At 45.6% G+C, this 19856-nt stretch overlaps 1 protein-coding gene across 2 annotated transcripts in view; it reads right to left on the reverse strand.

The window, feature by feature from the left end:
- Positions 1–17739: 17739 nt before the first annotated feature.
- Positions 17740–19856, reverse strand: part of INTU (inturned planar cell polarity protein) — a 317576-nt gene continuing 315459 nt past the window's right edge. Inside the window, exon 16 of one of the 2 annotated variants that reach the window (XM_078676800.1) lies at positions 17740–18370. In XM_078676800.1, coding sequence (XP_078532926.1) covers positions 18259–18370 — 112 coding nt within the window. In that variant the 3' untranslated portion in view covers positions 17740–18258. Of the gene's footprint in view, positions 18371–18407; positions 18596–19856 lie in introns of those variants that run through there. The other variant, XM_078676799.1, reaches the window with a different exon arrangement.

Raw genomic sequence — 19856 nt, forward strand, 5'->3', positions numbered from 1 at the left:
TCAAATGGGTCTAGCCTTTTACAGGAAACACTGTGCAAGAATCAACACCAAGGGAAATGTATGTCATACCTTCCCTCCGCAATAGGGGACTAGAAGGGAAGTCTCCCATCTTCCATGGTATTTTATTGATCATAGAGCCCCTTCTAATGTCTCTCAGAGAAAACAACAACATATCTGATATATGTTTTAGAACAGGACCACAAAAAACTGCAGCGTATACGGATGATGTTCTCATTTACATGGAAAAAGTGAAAATCACAATCTCTTTAATCTTAGAAACAATAGAAAAGTGTGCTAAAGGTCTGGGATACATAGCAAGCAAAAGTAAAACAGAAGTCCTTCACATAAATAACCTCTACCAGTGCTCTTTAGCTGACAACACAGGATTGAGATAGGAGAAATACAAAATAAATAATCCCAGAATTTGGTTTGAATGCAGGCCAACTGAATCCATAGAATATAATGAAATGAAACCCTAAACATTGTCCACCAAAAGCCAAACATCTGGGCACCCAATTGTAACACCTGGTGGAGTAGGACTGGAACCATCAAAATGATGATTTCATCATTGAGTGAACTTCCTTATCAGTATGTCCAATACAACTATACAATGACTTCTATAAGAAAATCAAAAAAATAATTTCCAAATTCGTATGGCGCACAAAAAAGACAAGAATATCTCTATGTAAATTGAGGCTTCCAAACAACTAGAGAGATTCAATCTGGAAGATTGTCTAACATACCAAACTGCCTATTCAATGAGACAGACCTAAATGGCTTACAAGTATTCTTCTCCCTGGTTAGCATTAGCAATAGAACAAAATCTGATGCACCTGATAACATTTATTTTGATTATTAGCATGAAATAAATCAACTCAAAACACTCCTCGTTGATCATTAGTAGCACCAACTCTATGCACACTAGACAATAAGCTCCAAATGATAAGGAAGCATTCTACATTTTGTCCTCGCTACAGCACAACAAACACATTAAGTTTGAAGGAAGTTGGAGAGAACAGCATTATACTCGTGAAAGACCTGGGTATATAAGATGCCACCCATCTCTCATTCATTCTAGACACAAACTTGGTGACATTGATTTTTACTAATTCTTAAAAATTAAAGTGTCCTTCTCTAAAATGTGTTTGCCACACATATCTGGCTCACCCAGCACTGTTAGGCAGACACCGTACATTCAAAGTCTACAAAATACTGTCCTCACAAAACTCCAGATCTACTATCAATCTACAATTGAAATGTGAGAATTTTTTGGACAAAGTTCCCTTTCCTACAAGCCCATCACTTCCTGGGATTGCATATGGTTAACCCATAAACCCAACAAAATAACTCCTGCATTCGGAAAAAAAAGTATGCACTGCCCACAATGTATTCTGGACGTCTTCGAGAATCTATAAGGTTAGACACAACAGACAAGCACTACTGCTGGGTTTGACAGTGGCGGCTCCTCCGCTATGGCGGACAAGCGTTACCCACTGCTTTTAAGCAGTGCAACTTAAAGGAAAAATAAAATGATAATAACTTTTAGTTATTATCATGTTATGTTTCTGTGCTGCTATGCGGGCAGGCGAGTAGGCAGGGCTGCTCTGCTCTCGGACCAGGGGAGGAGTGGTTTGTCCACTCCTAAGTGCACATGACTGTTTGGCCAGCCCTCTCGAGCCGTCCAAAACAGCCATGCACACTTTCCCTGTTCTCCATGCAGGCTGCATTACAGCCTGCTTGGAGAACATGGCCAGGCCTCCATTCCCTGGCTAAGCGTCGAACCAGGACTCTCAGACCAATCACAACACTGCATTGCAGCATTGTGATTGGTCAGGGGGGCCTGGCTGTGCTTTCTGTTCCTCGAGTCAAGATGAGGAGAGCAAGAGCCGAGACACGGGAACCGGCGACAAGTTGATTTTTTTTTAACATTGCACACAACCCCCCCAGAAAGCCTTTGCCCCTCCCCTCCCCTCCCCCCACCCGCCGCCAACATGCCATGCCTGCGCCACTATGGGGCTAACAAACTGAAAAAGGTAACTTGGGACACATTTTGGGAGGGTATTAGGCAATACATTCACACAATTCTGAAAGTACAATGGTCCCATGACCTACATTCTATCACTATTGGAGCCTCCCCTTCTTCCCTGTCTTTATCACTTTACAATAGTGAAATGGCTCATGGTGAACCTCAAGGTTACTATGGATGTTACAACTCAGAATAGAAAGACCGTGTAAAAACCTCTTCACACATATTGTTGGCATGGATCCAGTTTACTCGAGGATCAGACAACTCCTCAAACACAAATGTAAACAGGAATAATTAAAAAACAATATGAAACACTTTGGCCAATTTTATGAAATCCGCTAGGCTACCATGAGAGTAGAGCAAGCAGAACATTAATCACATGCACCTGACCAACAAAACACTAACATACACAGATAGATTAGCCTGGTGTGACTTAAAAACAAGGTGATTGGCTTCCAATCACATGAAAGTAAGATTGAACTCCTTGCGCCTTCTCTTTTTCCATACTTTCTCTTTTGCCTCTCTTCTCCAGTCTTCTGAGCTCTTGCCATGTTCTAAGGTTCTTGCACTGAATACCATCTACTTTTCACTCACTATTTCTTTTCAGCTTTCGGATCTCTTCTTCTGTTCCCTATTCCTTTTTGTTGTCCTTCTCACTTACATCTCCTGCCGAGATCACAGACTCAAAATCAAGTCTTCTGAACTTTTCGCCCCCACAAAGTCATATGCTTACTCCAATATAAACTATTCCCCCATCCATTCTATGAATGCCTCTAAAACTACAAACATAGGCTCCATAGAGGCTTCCCTGAAACACTCAGAGATCCCCACCGCTACTGCAGAGGATGCTTAAAAAAAGTTGTTAATTTTGTACTTCTATTCATCACACTGACGATTAAAGTCGTTATGTTCTCCACACCTTGCTCTGACATAAAGTCTTCCTGTCCTCTCTCTTACCAAAACCTCTAAGCTTCTTTATGTTCACCACACGGATGAGAACCTTAAATGATTTGAGAATCACTTCTCAGCTTTTGTTCACACTTTTAAATCCCTTAATGCTACCAACACACCCTCTCCTCATTGTTACTCTGGGCTGGCTCACTCAATTTCTCCTCGCCTACCTTCAGTACAACTCTAATCTCTTCTAAGCCTCCATCTCCCTCTCCATTAAACCAAATACCCTGCCTCTTCCAAAACAATGGAACCTGTTGTAAGCATGGCATTTTCAGAATCACAATGAATGCTAATTTTGCTTTCCAAAACTCTTTCAACACTAACAAACTAAACTGTCATAGTTTACGGATCTACCTCACCCATCGATCATTTCCGACCACAATTATTCTACTCTGGTCTCCCCACATTTGGTATAAAGAATGCTCACATTGATCATGCAACCTCCTATATTTTGGGAAATACCTTAAATGCTCCTACAAAACCTTATTATTTCATCATGGAAGTCACGTTTCTCTTCTCACTTTCAACAAACAAGCATCTATGTCATGTCCTGGATTAGTTAATCAAAACAGAAAATCCTTCGTGATCCACAAGTTCATGCACCCATGCCACTACCAATAAAGAGCCTTATTGGTAAATTTGTAAATTTACAGTCTTCAGAGTTATTTCAACACCCTTACAAGACTATCAACTGTTGTGCTTAAGATAACTTAGGACATTTTGTCACAGAACTAGTTCCAACCATAACAAGCATTTACAATGCAATGGTTTCGCCTTTACAAAGGTTAGAGCTATTGGCATTGTAAATGACAACATTTGTATTTATGTGTTGGTTTTGAAAACAGAGATAAATAAATGGCATTGTCATTTACAATGTCAATAGCTTAATCTCTCGCAAATGCAACACACACACACCCACAGAGAGGCCCCCCACACAGAGCCCCCCCCACAGTATTTACAGTGGAGTTCATCTGTTTTTCTCTGCCGCCATGTGACATAGGCTCCTCACCGGGACACCGTGTGATGTGAGTCGCTATCTGCGTCGCACAGTGGCACCCTGCGAGTTGACAGGCATGGTAATGAATTAACAGCACAAGGTGTCCATTTCAATATAGCTACTGGCACGAGAGCCTGGGGTGAGAGTCTGGGCAAAGGATGAGAGGCGGCAAGAAGGCACACTAGCAGAGCCTGCCAGTAACCACAGGCACAGACAAAGAAGGATGATGGGGGCGCTAAAATAAACCACCACACCACGCACTCCGAGGCAGAGTCTGCTAAGTACCACAGACACGAGGTGCCCAGGGAGAGATTGTGAACACTAGAGCGCGCATGCAGCGAGAACAGAGCATGTAGTGTGCAATGGTCGTGTCACTGTGTGATATCATTTGATGGAAGCTCCACCTTCAAATGTAATCATTTCTTATCTCCACTGGATAAGTATTTTTAGGATAAAACCCTTCTCTACTCCCTCAGCAAATACTAGGGTGCTGCGTCCCCCTTCTCCCTCTTAGAAAAGCACTTACTCCACAGTCACAAATGTATGTTCAGTCGCAGCGGTGAGTAACTATCTGTACGAGGTATTTGAATACACAAAAACGCCCGAGTTTGTAGATGTTCATTTCTGCAAGAGGTCAGTTTTAAAATGCTAGCGAGCTCACCTCTAAACCTAAATTTGCAGATGCAGCATTTGCACTATATTGGCGCATATTTCAAATTCAAAGAACACCTTTTACATGAGCAATTGCACCACACCTGATTCTGTAACACTAAATTGTTCCAAGTGGGCTGTTTTACCATACTTAGGAGCTGCATTAGTGAAGACAATGCCTATGAGTCAGGTAACACTGTAGATTAGGAGGTATTGGTGGCAAGGTAAATTTCATAACTTAAATGTGATCAGTTATCCAGAAAAAGACAGGTGGGCCGGAGGCTTTAGTTTGCACTCTAGATGAAAACCACAGCCCATGAGAGTTAGATGGCCACCCTTTCCCATGTGTGTTTTTTGAAAGTCTGCATTATTATGTTTTTTGGGCGATTGATGTAGGAAAGCCTCGAAAGAAAGCAGACTCAGGACTGCCACCAAAACTCAGATGAGATATATATAGCACAGAATGAATCGAAGGTTTCTTCTTAGTCATCACTTTTAAAGTGCACTTCGACACCCATTAACTTATTCATCAGGAATTAGCTCACAAAAGTGCACCTTACAAAAGATTTGCCATGTGATGTGCTTGTAGTTTTTGACCCTTGCTTGACAGCGTTGAGGTTTAAGCAGCTGGTTAACTGTTACTACAGGAGGGGAAGAAGGCCTCCGAAGCGATATCCCGCACGGTCACCGCCCAGCGTCGTGCTGCCGAGCATACCTGGCAGCGAGGTACTGCAGGAGGCAGGGCGTGCCCGCCGGAGCTCCAGGCACCCAGGTGTGCCATGCAGGCTGGCTCCCGTGATGTCACACGCTTCCTTGTACTTAATAATCAGTCATTCCAAGGGTAGGACGCAAGCCGACTGCAAACTCTGCGCGCCGGACCGCGGACTGGTCCTACCTGCCTGTCACGGAGGTGCCTTGGACCCAAGGGGAGCGCAGCCGCCAAGCACACGGGGAGAACGGGCACCGCACAGGTAAGGGCGCCGTCCCGCAGCGCTGATCCCTCCACGGCAGTGTCTGCGGCTGAAAGTGAATGTGAAAGAGTCTGTCGGAGGTCACCTGGGCTGTGCGGCTGAGAGGAGCCGGCACTGGCCGGCCAGCAGCAGCCATTTTGGCAATAAAGTAGTTGGGAATGTGACCGCCGAATGTTATTATAAATAATGTCACATTTGAGAGTGGTAAACCTGTTCATTTTACACTGGACTGTGGTGATTTCCTAAAGGGATATTGAGGTTTTTCTTTGCTTTGCCGTGTTACTGTTATTGAAAAAAACTGAATTTTTGTCAGACATCTCAAAGCGCCAAGAGGCGAAGTAATCAGCGAGCAGCACTACACTATAAAACAACCTCTTACGTAGCATCAGTGTTGGTACTAAATCGTGTGTAAAAATAACTTATGTACAACTCAACTAAAAGTGGCTGCATTTTCAGAGAACTCGGGAGTATCTGCATGATTTACAAGGGCGTGACTCAGTTTCAAGGAGCTATAAATCAGTGTGAGTACCAGGTGTCTAATACTCCCTCCCCCCCACGAGGCAGGGGACACGTGCTGCTGTTATCGTCCACTGACCCCCAGAATTCCATAATGCTGCATTTTATTGGCACAGGTGGTGCCCAGCAAACGTCATGTCCCTCCCAGCCCGCTCTCTTCCCGGCTGGCACACTGGACTCCGGTGCCTGCCGCCGTGTCCTCTGTTTACCCAAGCTTCCGCCCTCTGATCGCTTTAATTAGCTGTGGCCGCGCGCAGCGTTGCTGCCTAATTGTTTCAATAGGCAGCCTCTGACTGTGTGGTTACAATTTAAAGCGCCCAGATTACGCTGCTATTAAGCGAATGTTCTTCCTGTGTGCCGCTGGAGGGCGGGGGCTTAGATCAGCGTGCAACGTTTAGAAGATTGTGAAGCATTCATCTCTGTCACCGCGCCTGAGAGCTTCACTTTCATCCCTTAATGGGACGCACTGTATAATGCTGGCGGGATAGGAAAGCAAGAAAAATAAAACAGCACTCACCTGGACATCTTCCGGCGGCAAATAATCAAAACATGGCGTCCAAAAAAAAACAAGTCAGGTCCCGGGCCGGCAGCCAATCACAGCGCGGCCCGGGGAATGACGTCACGGGGGTGTCCCGGGCCGCCAGCCAATCACAGCGCGGCCCGGGACACACGGCAACAAGGGGCGGGGCTTAAAAAAAGACCCAGAAACGCCCCCGAATCGCGTTTTCACGGGGAAAGCGTGATTGACAGCCAATCTCTTCCAATGGCTAGCCTCCATTTCTGGAGCTAGCCAATGGAAGACAGAGGCGGAATCAAAGCCCCATATCTAGGACATAAGATTTCGCCCTGGGCGGAGCAACTGCTACGCAGTTGCAACGCCAGGGCGAAACCTAAAAATCCCAGTTGAGTGATCCCAATGATGCAGCTCTAGTTGAACACCTCCCAGCTTCACAATAAAACTCCCCTTCAGAAGTGCTGAGCTACAATGGATGTGAAAGGAACAACACTTGATTTGCTAATGACAATAAAAGAGATCCCTTCGCTGAGATGTGAATTGCGAATAACACTGAACATGTTTTAATTCCCTTTCCACTTTCATGCTGGATTGGCTACTTCTATTGTAGTACATAATTCTGATCATTTTATCAAGTGCTGTAACAACCAGCAAGTTTGGTTCACCCTATAGAAAACTTAATAAATTAGTATTCCGATTGACAATCGAATTTGCTTGAAACTAGTTTCACTATGTAAGGAAATACGAATTTTCCCCAGTCTATTGTCACATTCTAAAACATAAATCTAACATGCAAATTTCATTTATTTTACACCATCAGCTCATAAAGGTCACTAAGAAGAGTAGCTTTATTTTATGACTGATGCAAATTACAACTGCGCCCGTATGCAAGTTACACCTGTTTGTGTGTACTAAACTTCCCCAATAAAACAGGGGTAGCTTACAACAGACGTAAAAGCGTGGGGATTACTTGAAAAAAACACAAGTGGCACTCGTTTTTCTGGCATGAGGCATGCATATTTGGCATAACGCATGCAATTATAAAATTAGGAAATGAGAAAATAAATGAATTACCTTGAAAAATCATTACATCTCTCACTTAAAAGTTTTTCTCTCTAACATGTCTTGTTATCCATCACACTCCTGTAAATACTAGGGTAACTGACGATCCAACTCATTTGAAAGCAGTGACATCTGGACCTTACAGTTGTAACTTAGGTGTGCACATGTTTTGAGAAATTAATTTGCAAATGTTCACAAATACCCACCAAGTTACACTTGAAAGGGTTTTTAAGGATTTTATATGTTAGTTTCCAGATAACTCTTCTGACCCTCCCCTTAGAACAGTTCCATGTGGCTCCTAGGAGAAAACGTACGAGCACAGAAGCAGTGTTTTCACTTTTGTATTTATCAGGGCAAGTATGGAAATCTATTTTCTACATGAAGCAAACCATTAGTTAATTCAGTAGCGTAAAACCTTAATTCATTGGGCTTCATAACGTATATTCTATTCAGGTTCTAGCCGTCATATGTGCAATACTTTTTTCAGTGCGTTCCTTCTAGGTTGTTTACAATGGGAAAAATGTGAGTTTGAGGGAACTCAACTTCATCGATTACCATTCAATGGCTCCTTGCTGGTTTAAACTTAGGCGATGGATGCTTCTTTCACACAGTGAGGGGCTGTAACCTTTATCAAACTCAGCCACACAACACAAGCTTAACTCTCCAATTACCTCAACCTTAACCTCCAATGATGGCATCTTTGGTTAATCTGTTCACAGAGGTAATTCAGGCGGTCTATTCAGGAGGGCTGCCTCTGTGGGAATCTCTCCCTACTATGTCATCCTTTGCCATATTTTAGACAAGCTCCACTACATGAAATCGTATTTGAATTATATTTAGTTCCTACAGGGAACGTTTCTTCTTGAAATAAAGAATTGCAAAGAACACTGCTGAATTCCAGAAAAGTTGCTGCATTTCCTGCAAGAAGGCAAAAAGGGATTCCTTAACAGATTCTTGAATGCTTCCTCATGATTGTGGGCAATGTTGAAACATTTTGTTACAAATTTCATACTTTAAGCATACAAGCTGCAACAAGGCTAGCAGTTAGTTCTTTATGTACTTTGTTGCTTTAAGTCTTCTTTCTCCCGTCGCAAATGTATGTGCAGTCTTTCAAAACATTTCTTAGTTCACTCAAATATTTGATTGTATCTTCATTACTTACTCTGTTTTTTAAATGACTGAAAAATCCTTTCCTTGCCGTTGAGTGGATTCATTTCCTAAATGCCTACACTTTTTAAAGCTGATATGCGGAATTCAGTAGTCTTCTAGAAATATCCAACAATTGAAAAACATGTACTATTTGATTTCAAGATCCTTTCATTTTATAAATCAGCACTCCACGAATCTGAAACATGTTAGGATGCTATCTTGCCACAGTTAAATATAGAAATTGTTATTTTTCTACTGACGGTATACACAAATTAGCATAACTAATGTCAACGAATGGTCAATAGACTATCCATGCGTGAATGATTCAGTCCTGATCAACTCAATTGTGGCCATTGCTGCTTCGCATTTTTCCTTTTGGTAACTACTAAAAGCAGAGTAAGCAACTATATTTATTAAAGTTACTTAATAAGCGTAGAAAAAGACTAGAGGCCAGATGTACGACCCAACCAATTTGCGAGTCGCAAATTGTGTCGTTTTGCGACTCACAATTTGCGATTCACAAATAGAAATGTACAAAAGTGTCTCAGACACTGTTTGCGATTCCTAATGGGGTTGCAAATTGCCTGCCTCATTTATTTTCATGAGGCAGGTGCAATTTGCGACCCCATTAGGAATTGCTAGCACTCCCAGGGAAGGTGGCCTGCTGTTATCAGCAGACCACCATGTCAGTGACTTCTTTTTCAATAAAGCAGTTTTAAAAATAATGCAGCCCATTTTCTCTTAAAGGAAAATGGGAAGCATTTAAAAAATAAAAATAAAACGTTACGGTTTCATTTTTTAAGAGTAGGCAGTGGTTCGTGGGACCACTGCCTGCTCTACGTATATTACTTATATAATGGTAATTATTCGATGATTTGCAGAGAAACAGCACATAATAAAGTTCAATCAATCTTATTTGGTAAAGTACTAGCTTTGTGTGCAAACAGATCTGAAGGTTCGGTGGGGGTGGGTTCTATCACCTGGAGATGATAGAGATTCTGCGATAGGTTTATCTGATTGTAAGCACTCCCAATTCCACAACAGCATAACTCAACAGCAGGGGTAGGATACACCTGCCAAGTTTCCTGTTCCTATAAAGGTTGTAGTTTCATTTTAGGCATCAGGACAGTCTTCAGGTATGCCCCCAAATTATTGAGGGTCTCCAATAGTTACCAACACAGTGGGATATCCGAGTAAGAAATCGTAATAAATTGTTATAACATTACAGGCTGCAGTACTCTTTCCAGCTGTTTACAGTTCAGAAATGCATGCTGAATACTTACCATCATATAATGCATCTAAGGAATGCATATTTGTAGAAAGGTCTAAAACTGGATGGCAAAAGTTGCCTTATAAGTGTCTAGCTCCAAGGTTTACTTTGCTATCCCAAAAGCACAAGTTACTTACCTTCGGTAACGATATATCTGTAAGAAACAGTAGTTAGTATTAGATTCCTTACCTTAGAACATCCCCAGGTGGCAGCCTGGAACCGAACATTTTTGCGTAGCAGTACCCCTGCGCGTTGGTAGGGGTCGTCTGCGGCTCCGCGTCCGTCGTCCGCATCATTGGCGCCGGGATGACGTCTCCGGAGTACTTAGACGCCGCCCTCGCACACTGTGGTCAGTTCTTATACACAGCTTTTCTGCGCCAGAAACGCAGAGCCATGATAAAAACCAACACTGGTGCCATAAAAACTAGGGCCCCGAATGGGGATGACCTTAACCCTAGATATCGGTTCGCAGAACGGGGAGAATAGGTGGGGCGGTAAGGAATATAATACTAACTACTGTTTCTTACAGATATATCGTTACCGAAGGTAAGTAACTTGTGCATCTGAAAGAAACAGGTTAGTATTAGATTCCTTACCTTAGAATAGATACCACAGCAAAACCAACCCCGGTGGTGGGTCTGCGAACCAATGATCACACCAGAAACTCCTGGAGAACGGAACGGCCGAAAAAGCCATCTCTCCGGACTTGGCTGCCCATGCAGTAGTGTCTTGCGAACGTGTGCAACGAGGCCCACGTAGCTGCCAGACAGATGTCCTGCAAGGGGACTCCCCTACCCAGGGCAGTAGTAGCCGCCGTGGCCCGAGTGGAATGGGCACGTAGCCCCACAGGAGGCTTCTCCTTAGCCAGAGAGTAACAAGCCTTGATGCACAAGATGACCCATCGAGAAATGGTCCGTTTGTGCACTACCGTCCCTTTTTAGCGCCCACGTAACCAACAAAGAGTTGGTCATCCACCCGGAACTGGCGTGTGCGATCCAGGTAATATGAGAGCGCACGTTTTGGGTCCAGACGGTGGAGCCTTTGTTCCTCCTTCGAGGGATGCGGGGGCGGAAAGAAGGTGGGCAAGGTGATGGACTGCCCGATGTGGAAGGCTGTGACTACCTTGGGCAGGAAAGAGGGTCGCGTACGCAACACAACTTTGTCCGGATGGACAGAAAGGAAGGGAGGTTGAGAAGAAAGAGCCTTGAGCTCACTCACTCTCTGGCAGAGGTGATGGCAACCAGGAATGCAGTCTTAAGAGTAAGGAGACGAAGAGGACAGTTATGAAGTGGCTCGAAGGGAGCGCACATCAGATAAGTCAGAACAAGGTTCAAGTCCCACTGAGGCATGACGAAAGGAACAGGAGGAAACATATGAGTGATGCCCTTCAAAAACCTATTTACAACCGGGGACTTGAACAAAGAGGGCTGATCAGGGAGCCTTAAGAAGGCGGAAATGGCAGAGAGGTAGCCCTTTAGAGTGCCCAGAGCAGAGCCCTGCTGGGCAAGAGAAAGAAGAAAGAGGAGAACCACTGAAAGAGGGGCAGAAAGGGGATCCACAGCCTTTGCTGTGCACCATGCCACAAATTTGTTCCACCTGCAGGTGTATACCGATTTTGTGGAGGGACGCCTGGCTGCCAGAATCACATTACAGACTTCAGGAGGCAAGTCAAATGGCCTCAACTGCCGCCGCTCAATCCCCACGCATGTAAGTGGAGACTAGACAGGTTCGGGTGGAGGACTGTCCCCTGCTGCTGCGACAGAAGGTCCTCCTGAAGAGGCAGACAAATCGGGGGATCGACTGACATGCTGGGTAGCTCGGGATACCAGTATCTTCATGCCCAGTCCGGAGCCACAAAGGATGACTTGGGCCCGGTCGCGCCTGATCTTCTTCAGCACTCTGGGCATAAGTGGTATAGGCGGAAAGGCATACAACAGACCGCAACTCCACTCGCGACGAAAAGCGTCTCCGAGCGAGTGCCGCCTTGGAAATTCCAACGTGCAGAACTGATGACATTGCGCGTTCTCTTCTGTGGCGAATAGATCTAACCAAGGCTCTCCACACTGCTGAAAGAGGCCTTGCGCCACGTCCGAGTTCTGACGCCATACGTGATCCATCATGCACCGACGGCTGAGTTTGTCCGCCCTGGCATTCAGGGAACCTGCCAGGTGTTGAACCACCAGGGTCACGCCCTGATGTTCCAGCCACTGCCAGAGGCGCAGAGCCTCCTGGCAAAGGGTCCACGACCCCACCCCGCCCTGTTTGTTGCAGTACCACATGGTGGTGGTGTTGACCGTGAACACCTGCACTACACTCCCCTGGACAGAGGGGAGGAATGCCTTCAGTGCAAGGCGGATCGCCCACAGCTCCAGAAGGTTGATGTGGAGCCGGGACTCCGCTGGAGACCAGAGGCCTCTGATCTCCGCCTCTCCCATGTGGCCCCCCCAGCCCTGGAGGGACGCGTCCGTCACAACTACGTGCTCCGGTTGGGGTAGGGAGAGGGATCTGCCGCTGACCCAATCGCGGTCCGTGAGCCACCACTGCAACTGTCTTGCAGTGCCCTCCGAGATCAAGACATGGTCGGACAAGTTGCCCTGATGCTGGGCCCACTGAAACTTCAGGTCCCACTGCAGAGCCCGCATCCGCCACCTGGCGTGATGCACCAGAAGGATGCAGGAGACCATCAGCCCCAGAAGCCGCAGCGTCAACCTGACCGAGACTCAGGATAAAGGCTGAAAGATCGGAATCAGAGCCTGAATATCCCAAACCCGCTGTTCGGGAGGATAAACCAAAAACTGCGCCGAGTATAGAACCGCTCCAATGAAGAGGAGCTTCTGAGACGGACACAGGTGCGACTTCGGCACATTGATGGAGAACCCCAGCAGGTGCAGGAGGTGGCCGTAGTCTGGAAATGGCTGACGACTGTCTGGGGCGAGCCCGCCTTCAACAACCAGTCGTCGAGGTAGGGGAAGACTGAAACCCCTAACCTGCGCAGATGAGCTGCGACCACCGCCATCATTTTCGTGAACACCCGGGGGGCGCTGGTAAGACCGACGGGGAGCACGGTAAACTGAAAGTGCTTGCTGGCCTACCGTGAACTGCAGGTAGCGCCGGTGGGCCGGCAGGACGGGGATGTGGAAATAGGCGTCCTGCAAGTCCAACGCTACCATCCAGTTTTCTGGGTCTAGGGCAGCTAAGACCTGAGCCAAAGTCAGCATCTTGAACTTCTCCTTCCGTAGCCGTTGACGTTCCGGAGGTCCAATATAGGGCGTAGGCCCCCTTTGCCCTTCTTGGGAACCAGAAAGTAGTGGGAGTAACAACCACACCCTACTTCTGGCCCAGGAATGCGCTTGATGGCCCCCATGGCCAACAGGGCCGTAACTTCCTCTTGCAGATGTTGCAAATGATCCCCCGACACGCGGTGGTACTGCGGTGGCATGGCTGGAGGGGTCGCCTCGAAGGGGAGGGCGTAGCCCCTTCGGACAATTTGCAGCACCCAGCTGTCCGATGTGATGGAGCGCCAGTGGAGGAGGTGATGGCGATCCCTGCCCCCCACTGGCGTCAAATGGGCCTGAAAGCTCGGACTAGGAAGGCTTTGAGGCGGATGCTGCGGGGGTGCATGTGGACTGGCCGCGCCGTTGTCCCCTGTTAGGGCTGTGACAGTAACCACGTCCGCCACAGCGCTGAATGTTAGTCTGCGGCCTGTGGCTGGCAGGACATGTGGGAGCACCCCTTCCGTGGCCACGAAAGGAGCGCTGGGCAGAAGATTGCTGGCGCGGGGCTGACAGGCCCAAGGACTTGGCCGTAGCCCTGGAGTCCTTAAAGCGTTCCAGCGCATGATCTGCTTTGCCACCGAAGAGGTGGCTGCCATTGAATGGCATGTCCATAAGGGTGTTTTGGACATCGGCCGAAAAGTTGGCAGACCTCAGCCAGGCGTGGCGGCGAACCGCCACAGATGTGGAAATCTCTCTTCCTAGCGAGTCTGTGGTATCCAGTCCACACCTGATAGAGTACCGCGCTGCGTCCCTTCCCTCCGCAAGGGTTTGAGTTAGTTTCGCTCGGGCTCCCTCAAGGCACTCAGGCAGCACGGCCGCAACCGTATCCCACAGAGAGTGGGTGTAACGGCCCAAGAGGCATGCGGTGTTGACTGACTGCAACCCCAAACTAAGGGAGGAGAACATCTTCTTTCCGAACTTTCCTAACTCTTGGATTCCGGATATGGTGGTGCTGTCGGGAATGCGGATTGGGAGGTAGAGGCCTGGATAACCTCTCGGGGGTGGGGTGGGTGGACAAGAAACTAGGGTCGCCCGGGGCTGGGCGGTGGCGCCTAGCGACGTTCCTATCTACAGGAGGACCTGTAGTGGGCCTGGACCAAGTGCCCAACAGGACGTCTGTGAGAGCCTCATTAAACGGCAGTAGAGGATCTGGGGAGCTTACCTGCAGTTTAAGGACTCCTGTGAGGATGTTGGACCTCACTGTTGCGACGGGGAGCTCAAGAGCCAAGGCCTTGGCTGCCCTCATCAGCACCACACTATAAGCTGCCCCCTCCTCCGTAGCCACAGTAGGAGGGGAGACAAAACCAGTGTCTGGGGAGGTATCCAGGCCACTGGCTTCCCCTAGTTCCTGTGTCCAGTCCTCAAATGACTGGCACTCACGTGCCAGGGGGTCCTCAGACCCCCCCCAGTCTCCCTCGTCGTCCATGACAGGGATAAAGGATGGACCCAGATCCTCGAAGAATTCCTCTCCGGCGGCGCCGAATGCAGCGTTGAGCGCCGCCGCTCCGACGCCGGATCCGGACCGAGGGTCGGACCAGGGACGACGTCGTCCGAGGACGGCGCCGGGGTGACACCCTAGGGGTCAACACCCACGGGGTCGTAAGGTAGACCAGCGGTGACCCGGATCCAGTGGGGCCTTGCGGCGTCGGGACCGAGGTCGCCGACGGGGCCGAAGCACCCGGCCCGCTTGGGCTCCCATTCGGGTCCGCTTGTGCTCCCAGTCGGGTCCGCTGGGCCCGAAGGCGCCGCGGAACCCAACGGAGGAGAGAGCGACCTCATGGCCATGAAGGCATCGATCTCCTCCGGCGTCGCGTTCTGCCCAGGGACCGGCGGGTATGGAGCAGGCCGCGACGCCTGCGGCGGAGCCGCATGGGCGGTGTCCCCCGAACCCCTGGCCGCGTCGTGCGAGCGCCGAGGGGAGTCAGAAGAGCGATGTCACCTCTTCAACTTCTTGTGCCTCTTACCTGAGGACTTGGAGCCCGACGAGTGGTGTCGACTCGCCGAGCTGTGATGACTCTGGGCCCGCGACCGGTCCCTCGACCTCCTTTCGGACCGGGACCTCGAGCGGCGCGGGCCGACTGCCGAAGCTCGAGGCGCTTGTGGGACCGCTCCCGCCTAGCCTTCGAAGTCAAGGCCCGGCAGTCGGGGCACGACTTGTCATCGAGGTCGGGTCCCAGGCAATGTAGGCACTGGCGGTGGGGGTCGGTAACCGACATCAGTCGGTTGAACTCGGCACAGGGCTTGGACCCGGGCATCCCTACCGGCACCGATGAAGTCGTAGATTCGAAATGGATCCAAAAAGGATCGAAAAAGCTTAGACAAAAATTGACTAAAGGGTACGACTTTCTCCGGACCTGCGCTTGCTGGCGCAGAAAAAAGAACCACCAACGTCAGAGCGCGAGGGCGGTGTCTAAGTACTCTGACGACATCATCCCGGCGCCAACTACGCCGACGGCGGAGCCGCAAATTTTCCGGATCCAGTCTGACGCCTGGGGATATTCTAAGGTAAGGAATCTAATACTAACCCGTTTCTTTCAGATATGTCCTCAATAAGTAGCACAAGATTCAATCGCTATGACAGCCAATATTTGGGACTATGGCTCCAAAGCAATGCAAGCTATGCTTAATTAAGACAACTGGAGCCTTTTGTATGCATATTTGTGTATGGCTATGAAGAGTCTTCTAGGTTATTACAAAGTTATTAAGTTGAGTTGGACGAATACAATTTAGAAACCATTTCTCACAAGTGGCACACACACAGACAGTAGGGTAATCTTGCATCCCGAAAGGAATCTGGGTTCAGACAAGCAAACACAAGTTATTCTTCAGGTTAATTCATATACAAACATTTTCTGCAGTTTTTGGACGTTGGGCCATCAAATCAACAAATTATGGTAAGGCTTTAAACGTCTCTCAATATGTAATACAATAGCAGACTTAATTAACACTGTGATACAAAGCAAGCCAAATGTATTTCATCATGAAGCGGTTACACACAAACTGTGACAAAACAAACACCAATTAAATCATGGAATAATATGGGTATACACAATAAGGTTTAAAATTGAGCTTGTGACACAAGAAGAAAACTTGTGGACCCACTAGCTTCTAAAATAAATTTGGTTTGTTGGTACCACAAATTTCAATTGCATACTGCTTTTTTCTCGACTACTGACACTATAAAGTACATTCAGGCAAATCACTTCATGTTGGGTTCCACAAAGACTACAGACTGCCAACACTAAAGAATTTTCCAATGAGAATGTAAGTGGTCTGGATTTCATTTCAATCAAAGGGATTCGAGGTATAATGTCAAAAACATTTAGGTCCCGATTGTTGAAAAGGCTGGAAACCTACACCGTAGGTTTACTATCCCATATGTTTGCAGATATGCAAATTGTTTGAATTCAAAAAGACTTCCAAGAGCATTTTACGGAAGCCTGCAACCGTTGAGAGCAATCCTGGAATTTTGTTTTTATGGTCGAAGCTTTATATAGCGATTTCGACCTGAAGGTATCCAAGCGCTTTACATGAGCACCAGTTGCGTTACAGATGGACACATTCATTTTTGTTAGGCACAGGGAGATTAAGTGATTTGCCCAGACTCACAGGATGTTGAGGGTCCCTGCCGAGACTTGAACGCAGTTCCCCAGCTTTGAGGTCGACCGCTCTAGTCGTGTGCCTAAGTAGGACCCTAACAAAGGTCTTCCTGCAAGCCTAACTGTACATAGCGTATACATCTCTACTAATAAATGCATTCCCATATATGCAATTGCAACTACATTACTGAATTTACAGAGTATTCTGTACATGTTGCCACCCTAGAAAGGGAGTAGCACCTGATCTTGACAAGAGGATCCAACCATTTCCATTTTGTGAATGGGTCAGAAAAAAAGTATGTGGCTACCAGCAAATGCTCGAGTTTGTGGGTGTTCTGTAACTTCCAGGTCATCTCCACCATGGAACGTCTACATCGTTTATCTTTAGTAGGATTTACCCATGCATAATGTTTCACCATCATGAAGTAATTCTATGCTTGGGTAAATTTCATGTGCATATTCATCTTTTTAAAAAAAAAACAATTCTCATAAATTAAGCGGTTTACATATTTAGGCTCAACTTGCATATGCAAACGGCATGGAGGCTGGGCCCTAAACTCTGAAAATTAACATTTCATATTAATCATTATGATCAATCAGTCAACTGTACCAAATTGACAAAGAAACGTAATGCTGTATATAACATTCAAGTGTCCTAGTATTTAAAACTAACTCGAAGGAAAACTCTTCTTTATTATTAAACTATTAACCTTATAAAAACGAGGTGATCACGTAAAATGCAAATGAAGCAAATCTACAAGAAGTCATATATGTTTATTTGAATAGATCAAAAATATTTTATTCAGAAATAATTATGTAATCCAGTCATTTAAGTGCACATTCTTGAAAAGCTTAAAACTTTAAAAGAAAATATACTGAGAACCACATTTGTTTAGCTTAAAATAGACACATTACAGTCATATTGATAATAAAAATACTGTAAAACATATATATTCAGAAAGACATTTTCTACAACAGGATTGACAAAACTGGAAAAACTGTTCCAAAACATTTTTGCTCAGCTTCAAAATGATCAGTCTTCTGCCCCTCATGAAAATATATTTAAAGAGTTCATCTGTCGTGTAGTTAAAAAAAACATAAATAGCAAAGTCATTCTTTATTCTGTAAAAGTAAGTACGTCCACACCTTGAATTATTTACATACTGCCAAAGTTCAAACAAGAAACACAGCAAGGCACGTTGATCCCTTTTTTTCATTTTAAGTGCATTTAAATGACCCAAAGCAGCTGGGTTCGGTTGAGTCAGAAAACGCAGCTAGAGCGCTATTCCAAAGGACAGTTTAAAAGCCAGCTCTACTGCAACTTCTGTGACGGAGTCATGAAAACACACATAAAATTCCTGAGGTTGCGGATGCAGGAAAAGTCTCCTGTAAACAAACAGCAAAGGAAAAACATGTAATGCCAAATTTTTAAATATAAAACTGTGTGCAGAATAACAGGTCAATTAAATAAATACTTCAAACAATCTGTAATTAATAAAGACAATATTGTAATTATGTGCGGAGTGACTGTGATTTATAGAAAAAAACATTAACCAATTTATGCCGGAAGGCCAGTAAAATTCCTGAGGTTGCGGATGCAGGAAAAGTCTCCTGTAAACAAACAGCAAAGGAAAAACATGTAATGCCAAATTTTTAAATATAAAACTGTGTGCAGAATAACAGGTCAATTAAATAAATACTTCAAACAATCTGTAATTAATAAAGACAATATTGTAATTATGTGCGGAGTGACTGTGATTTATAGAAAAAAACATTAACCAATTTATGCCGGAAGGCCAGTGTATCAAAATGCGACAAGACATTTTTAATTTACCTGTGGAGGTCACAGTGAAAAGAACATTGAAACTGTGAAACCACTCGCTTGAATTTCTTGTGTTCTGGTTTCTAAGCCCTGCATTAAAGGTTGACGAGGGATCACAAACAAATATGCCTAAGAAGCATCTTGAAATGAAAATTGTCAAAACATGTTTAAGTAATAATTTTTGCATTATGTGAAAAAGAAGAAACTATTGAGAAAAAAAATATTTTGACTAGAATATAATAAAGAAAAGTGATAATGAACACATTTTATTTTTGGCACTAATTAAGAAAATGCATTTTACATAGTTTTTTTTCTAATGAACGATTATGTTATGATGATTTATGTTTGTTTTAAAGGTGAAAGTGTAACATATAGCATTACAAGTTTAGGGTAAGTATCTAAATTTGCTGGCCACTCAGTTACATCCTTGTTATTTGCTGACGATACATTTCTCATTTCCAAGACCCCAATAAGATTACAGAATCTTTTGGATCAATTAGTGGTATCATATGGGAACTATGGATTGGAAGTGATTGTCACCAATACCAAATGTATGGCATTCACATAAGTCATTTACAGGCAAGGCCAAATTGGGCAACAGCCTTTTACAACAAGTAAAGCTATTTAATTATTTTGGGGTTAGGTTTACAACACACTGATCTGGGGTCTGCAATTCTTAGAGTCAGTTGTCACTCCAACTCATAAGCTCAGCCCCAGTGAAATAACTTAAGTCACTTAAATTCAAGTCAATAATGCCAGCTATTGAGATCTGCCTGGCAAAAGGTTTTGGAGCCGCGCTGTATGGCACAGAGATTTGGGGATTCAATAATGTAGGGGGTATCGAAAAACACAGAGAATATTTTTATGAGACCTAGGAATGCGCCGCTAATTTACATTTGCTTGGACCTTGGTCTAAAAAAATAGTGCATGTGGTAGTCTATTAGATCCGAGTTTGGTCTAATAACTCACTGCTTCGCCTAAGGCAAGCTTTTTCTGAGGTGCTTGCACTTGGTACTAAACGGAGTATACCTTGGTTGAAATATGGTAAAC

The sequence above is a fragment of the Lissotriton helveticus genome, chromosome 2_1 (genome assembly GCF_964261635.1).
Source record: "Lissotriton helveticus chromosome 2_1, aLisHel1.1, whole genome shotgun sequence".
Lineage (NCBI taxonomy): Eukaryota > Metazoa > Chordata > Amphibia > Caudata > Salamandridae > Lissotriton > Lissotriton helveticus.